Raw genomic sequence first — 6,615 nt, 5'->3', positions numbered from 1 at the left:
AAAGAAAGAAAGAAAGAAAGAAAGAAAGAAAGAAAGAAAGAAAGAAAGAAAGAAAGAAAGGAAGGAAGGAAGGAAGGAAGGAAGGAAGGAAGGAAGGAAGGAAGGAAAGAAAGAACCTCATAAATGCCAACTACTGTTATGATATTAATCTGAAATGCATCTTCTAATTTTGCCATTCTGATGAATAATTCTAACAAATCATTTCAAGGTTATTAAACATGAAAAATAACAGACCAATTTCAAAACAAATTGGCCTATAAGATCTGGAGGCTTACAGCCAACATCCAGAGTTATCTTGCCAGTTGCTCTTCCAGCCTCATTGATGGCTACACAGGTAAAATCACCAGCATCCAGATCTTGTGTTTCTTGAATCTTCAAAAGTCCCAAGAGAGGGTCAATAATGAGGAATGTTGAGGGCCTCAACTCAAGATCTCCTAAGTCAAAACAAAGGGGACAATATTAAATACTAAAGTATTAAAATTGTTTATGCAGTTATTGGTTTAATTTCAAAACTTCTGAATAAAGTTGATTGCAAAGTTTTTAAACACAGGTGTTTGGCACAACAAAGACACTTTCTACAGTCTAAAATCCAGACCCGTAATAAACTGTGTATGAATATTTTCTATTTATATCTGTATGTGCAACTAAATAAAAAATAAGCAGCTCTTTGAAGCTAGAACTGGGAAAGCCTGGGAGTCACAACCAAGGCTTAGGTAAGAAGGGAGTGCGGAAATGAAGGTTGAAAGGAGGTTTCTACCATCTTTGTGGCAGGATGCATTTGGTTACTCAGTAGATGTTTGAGAGACCAGAGGAATTTTATTTCAGCTAATGACCGGTGCCTTGAATTTCCCGAGAATGACTTTTATTTGAAGGCAGAGATGCCTCAACAAAGCTATGATTTAGGTTAGGCTTTTCCTTATGCTTCCCCTCCTCCTCCTCCAGGGCATCTCCTTTCCAAAGAATGGAATTAATCAGGATGATCACTATCATAAAAAAGTACATAGTACTGTACATAATACTGGATGTTTAGTGCCAGCTCAATGTCCACATCTTTTTTGTTTGTTTTTGTAAAGGGTAACATCAAACATGTCAGGATCTTAAAAACTTCCAGGAGCTTTGAGAGCCATTGTTCTTAGAGTTTCATAGTATTCCCAGATGTCAAGCCTGAAAAGGTATTCTCCAAAATGTCATACACCAGCCTTCTGACCTTGGCCTGAGGACCATGGAAGTAACTGTCTTAGCTTCTAAGAAGCAAACACAACTCAGGAGCTAGTACTAAAATTCTCTAGGACACTGCAAACAGCAATAGTCAACAGACTCGGGGCAACAAATGGACAATTCCCTTTCTGTTTATATAATTTTCAAAGGCCAGGAGGTCACGAGAGGTCTAAATTTGAAAAAAAATTACATCAGCAACCAACTGTCAGTGCCTAAAAAAAAGTATTTTTCAGCATTCCAATATTTAAAACCTCAATCATCCTTTTAAGCTGCTACTACATACCACGTGAAAATGAGAGCAGTAACTAAAGCTGTGTTGATGTGCCTCTGAGAAATTTTTATAAATAAAAGCAGATGATGTTGACATAAACTTTCCTCACACCACGGGAGGATGCAATGTGACCCCACTGTTCATCAAGTATTAAAATGTTTGGACTAAAATGCATTCAGATTTTTGAAATTTACTTTCCCCTTATATTTCTTCTGCAAATGTCAGAGGACATTAACAGGATAAAGACCTTTTTTGCTAGTAACTTTCTATCAGAATAAAAATGTTTAAAGAATAGCAGTCATGAAACAAAATATAAATTGGAAAACATTAGTTCAATTAAGTTTCTATTTTAATTACATTTTGATAGTTTCTCCTTTCCTGATTTCTACTGAAAAGTTACTCATCAAATTATTGAGGAGCTATAAATACAGAACCTTTCAGATGGAAGGAAAATAGTGATTATTTTTTTTCTTTTTTCTTTTCTTTTTTTTTTTTTTTTTGAGATGGAGTCTCGCGCTGTCCAAGGGGTTGGAGTCCAGTGGCACGATCTCAGCTTACAGCAAGCTCCGCCTCCCGGGTTCACGCCATTCTCCTGCCCCAGCCTCCTGAGTAGCTGGGACTACAGGCGCCCGCCACCACGCCTGGCTAATGTTTTTGCATTTTTTAGTAGAGACGGAGTTTCACTGTGTTAGCCAGGATGGTCTCGATCTCCTGACATCATGATCCGCCCACGTCGGCCTTCCAAAATGCTGGGATTACAGGCGTGAGCCACCACGCCCGGCCTATTTACTTTTAATATTAGGTAAGACTAGAAAAATGTTATACATAGTAAAATATATCAACTTTACTGACAATATATTCTAGGGTTTACAGTCATTACCATTGAGGAGAGTTCTCTTTTTGCTGTAGTTTAAATTCAATCCTGGCTTCTGTGGATATAAAGACTAAAGGAGAGATCATTATCTCTGGTATAAGATCCTTTCAAATAATTGATAAGTAAGTAGTTATCAAAAACATTTGTTTAAAAACTTCTTAAGTGTACTCTTAAAAATTAATGGGTACCCTGGTGAATTTTTATGTAGATTATATTTATCTATACTCTATATATACACACACACATATATATCATTTTACAAATAAAACTGAGATATTTAAAAATATGCATTCACTTATTTTTAATAAATGCCTGACATTTTAGTATAATAAACATATTATATTTTTAAAATTGTATTTTCAAAACATGAGAAATTTCGTGAGAAGAGTGGCAGCGTTTCACATTTTTGCAAATCTCTATAATCTCTCATGTAGCATAATACAAGACAGCTGAAGCTCACATTTGCTTCTCCACTGATTCTATTGGACATCACATAGCCTCCAGAAACTCCATTATTCACTTTTGAGACAATGAGAATGAAAAAGGCAACATCTTAGTATTATTATGAAAATAGTTTTGATTTCATGAATCCCCTAAAACAATTGTGAGAACCCCTGGAGTCTCCAAACCACATTTTAAGAACAACAGATCTAAATGAATACATCTAATTTCTTTAATATTTTACCATACATGTTCTTTTTATAAGATTTCAATAGTGTTTTGATTTTCCTTTGAATCCACTTTATGTTGCTCATTTCTAAAAATAAAAGATCTAAAATTTCAGAGAACATTTGTGCTTATGTAATTCCTTTTCTCTGATGGTCTGACTGGAATACAGTTTGTTCATTTTTTTCTTTCAAACACCTACTTTATTCAATCAGAATCACCTCAAGGAAGGTATGAGGAAAAACATATTCTTATGGTGAAGGCAGGAACTCTTTCTCCTCACCCCTGTGGTTTCCATAAGGTAGCATTTTTCCAACCTTCCTGGTGTCCTGTTCTCAGCAGAGATGGGACTGGAAAGCCCACCTGCTCCTAACCCCCTCCATTTTGAGGCCAGTTTGCATTCACAGGAGTTTGTCCCCTAGATTTGCTCTTGGTCTTCCTAACTCTACTCTGTTTATGCATAAATTGTCTGCCTGTGACTTGGGAGGGTATGTTAGTTGACCTGATCCTGGAGGTCAGGGCAGCTCTGCCTATTATTGATGAACCCAGGAAACACATCTTACAATGTATCAAATGCCCATATTCTATCTCTGTTGGTTCATAACTTGGACAGCAAAATGATATATTATTGAACTCACTGATTGGTATATAGATATAGTGGTATATCTATAGTTGACAGAAGGAACAGAGAGTAAATTCTAGAATCTCTCATGTGGTGGGTACATAGTTCCCTATCTCCTCTTTAGTTTCCAAGCTATTTGTGGGTTTAAGACAGGCATGAAGACTAATTGATTCAGGAACACAGTCCCAGTTTGGGAGAATAAAAGACTTTTTGTGAGATTCTGCTATATACACGTATATAGAAGATGGCATTTCCATTACTTTTTTGAATTTTAATTTTCATGATAAACTATTGAATGACATTTAAAATAAAGAAATACTATCTCTATAACATATTTTCTTGATATATTTAATTATAATATAAATTTGAAATCAGTATTTATTTCTTTGGCAATTCAAAAATTTAAATATTTTAAGAAAGTAAAATTAGTTTATGTTAACCAACATAAACCTGATTAAGGAGCAAATTCAGAAATGCCTTCTTATCAGAGAAAACATGAAAACTACAAATCCTTTCAGTATAGACAACCAGGAAAATGGCATTACTTCCTAGTTTCCACCTTGCTTTTGATTTATATTATTTAAAACTATTTATTTTCTACATAAAGCCTTTCTTTTTCACCTCATGTTCCCTAAGAGTTTGAACTTGAGGTGAATTCCTAATTTTTTGATTATGACATCAACCTGTTGCTATGGAAATGTTTGTGATTTAACAAACAGAATCATAACAATAGTGCTTTGTACTATTTAACACTTTTCATCTGAAGATTAAAAAGTATTTTGCAAACAGCATCTCAATAATCCTAGCAACCTCCCTGTTAGGGTGTTTGCAGGATTTTTTTTCTTTTTCCCGTAATTGGAAGAACTGAAACAGAAGCAGAAGCAGGGCTTTTTACACAGTTATCTACTGTCAGCAGCTGAGCCTGAACCAGGATCCAAGTGTATTCTCACCAAGGTCAAGGGGCATATAACCATTATTTTATTATGGAATCACAGAGGTGCAATCTTTATGATACAACTATAGAAAGATAATTTCTATAATTGAGACAAGCATTTACCATGTACGATGTAGCTGACCTATCAATAAATACATTTGTCTTTCAACTATCTGTAAGCTTCAATGTGTATCTTTATTTGAACACTTTATAGAAAGTATCCTTGTGAATCTAGAAAACTTTTTAATAGTGAGAGCCATCATCTCTAAGAAAAGTGAACTAAAATCAGTGGAGTTATTTTAAACGTTAACGGAGTATTCTTGGATAATTTTCTTCAGGAAACAATCCTAAACTAACAAAGAGAATGTTCAGCTGGATTAGCAAAGGCGAACTTTTCCTGCTTTGATTTTCACAGTCCTGTAATCCATACCAGATGTCAAATCCTGAAATTCAGAGTTGAGAATTTTGAACTATTGTCTCCAGTGAGATCATAAACACATTTTATGGGGCTGCTAAGTCACACACCAACACAAAGTTTTAACAAATCATTTTTTAAAAAAGAAAACAAAACTAAGTGAACCAGACACAAACATACTGAAGAAATGTACCTTTGAACCATTTAACTTGAGGTGGAGGAATACCAGAGGTTTTGCATTCCATAACGGTTATATCCCCAAGGGCAACCAGGAGCTCACTCTGAACTACCATCAACTTAGGGGCTTCTGAAAAAAACAAACATGCAAATAGTCAACATTTAGCACAAGACCAGATGGGTTTTGTTTATGTTTAGTAAATGAACCAATTTAAAAATCTATCAGAACTTATGTGCTTGTGGCCATTTCAATATTTATAAACCAAAAGAAACTCTCATAATGCACATGCACATATGTATATGTGATAAAAAGATCACTTATCAAGGTCACAGAAATTATATCAGGAAAAAAATAATGACTGAAACAAAAAATAATTATGATAAAACAAACTCCAAAAATTATGAAACTAATTGAAAGTTCTTTAAGAAAAAGAGTTATTTAAGGGAAGAAACATCTTAGAAATCAGAATACCTCTTAGAGAAACAATACAACAAGAACAGAGAGAGGAATAATTCTAAGAAAAATATAATCAAAAGAGGGATAATGGCAAGATAGACAGCTAAATTAAGACTTGAGGATGATATAACTGTAGATGAATTTGTTAACATTTTCTACATCATTTTTAAGGATATTCATGTCTAACTACAGGAAGATATTTGCAGTCCAAGCCTAAAATTTGCATTTACAAAAAGAAGAGTCTCGTGGTTTTGACCCTTCTTTTTCCTGTGATGCTAAATACAGACATTCTCTAAATTTCTGTTCTTCATTCTGTTTGCTTCACTTGCTTGCCTAATGGCTCAGTTTACTCACACATTTTGTCTTAACGAGGTATTTTAGGACTTCCTAGCTTCAGCTGAGGTATTTTTAAACAAAGCGAAGTTAACTTCTCACAGATCATGTAATTTTTCTGCTGGAATACCTTCAGTGATTCCCACTGCTTTCAAAATTCCATAGAATCTCTTTCAAAAATCATAAATGGGTGCATAGCTTTTTTTTTTAACCTTACCGTCCGTTATACTTCCTCACTTATCACAAGGTACAGAGCTTCACTGATAGTCCAAAACACAACAGACTTTTACTTTCCTATCTTCTTTGCCTTTCCTAAAGCTATTTCCTCTTTGTAAAATGCCCTTTGCCACAATCCTTCAAATCCCACTCATTCCTCCAGACTGAGCCTAAATCCTGTCTCCTTTGAGAAATCTTTGCTAATTCCTCAGTCTGAATTAATCTTCCCCTCTGCCAACCTCCCACTGAAGTACTTGTCTGTCTGCCTTGTTATATTCCTGTATATATCCACCCCCATTGTGTAAATTCTTGAAAAGTAAAGGCTACATGACACACATTTTAAAAATTTTACACTCCACAGTCTCCAGCAGAGCAGTTTGCATGCTGCATCTCTAGAGGTGCTTAATAAGTTAAAATCAATGTGTTTAACAT

At 34.8% G+C, this 6,615-nt stretch overlaps 1 protein-coding gene across 1 annotated transcript in view; it reads right to left on the bottom strand.

Moving 5' to 3' along the window:
• Positions 1-6,615, bottom strand: part of HMCN1 (hemicentin 1) — a 454,750-nt gene that overhangs the window by 235,990 nt on the left and 212,145 nt on the right. Inside the window, exons 14-15 of the mRNA XM_023203379.3 lie at positions 5,194-5,307; positions 276-434 (exon numbers count right to left, since the gene is read on the bottom strand). Of these exons, the coding sequence (XP_023059147.2) occupies positions 276-434; positions 5,194-5,307 (273 nt within the window). The remainder of the gene's footprint in view (positions 1-275; positions 435-5,193; positions 5,308-6,615) is intronic.

Source organism: Piliocolobus tephrosceles, chromosome 1 (genome assembly GCF_002776525.5).
Source record: "Piliocolobus tephrosceles isolate RC106 chromosome 1, ASM277652v3, whole genome shotgun sequence".
NCBI lineage: Eukaryota > Metazoa > Chordata > Mammalia > Primates > Cercopithecidae > Piliocolobus > Piliocolobus tephrosceles.
Note: the sequence above shows the minus strand (reverse complement) of the source record. Positions and strands in the feature narration are given on the sequence as shown.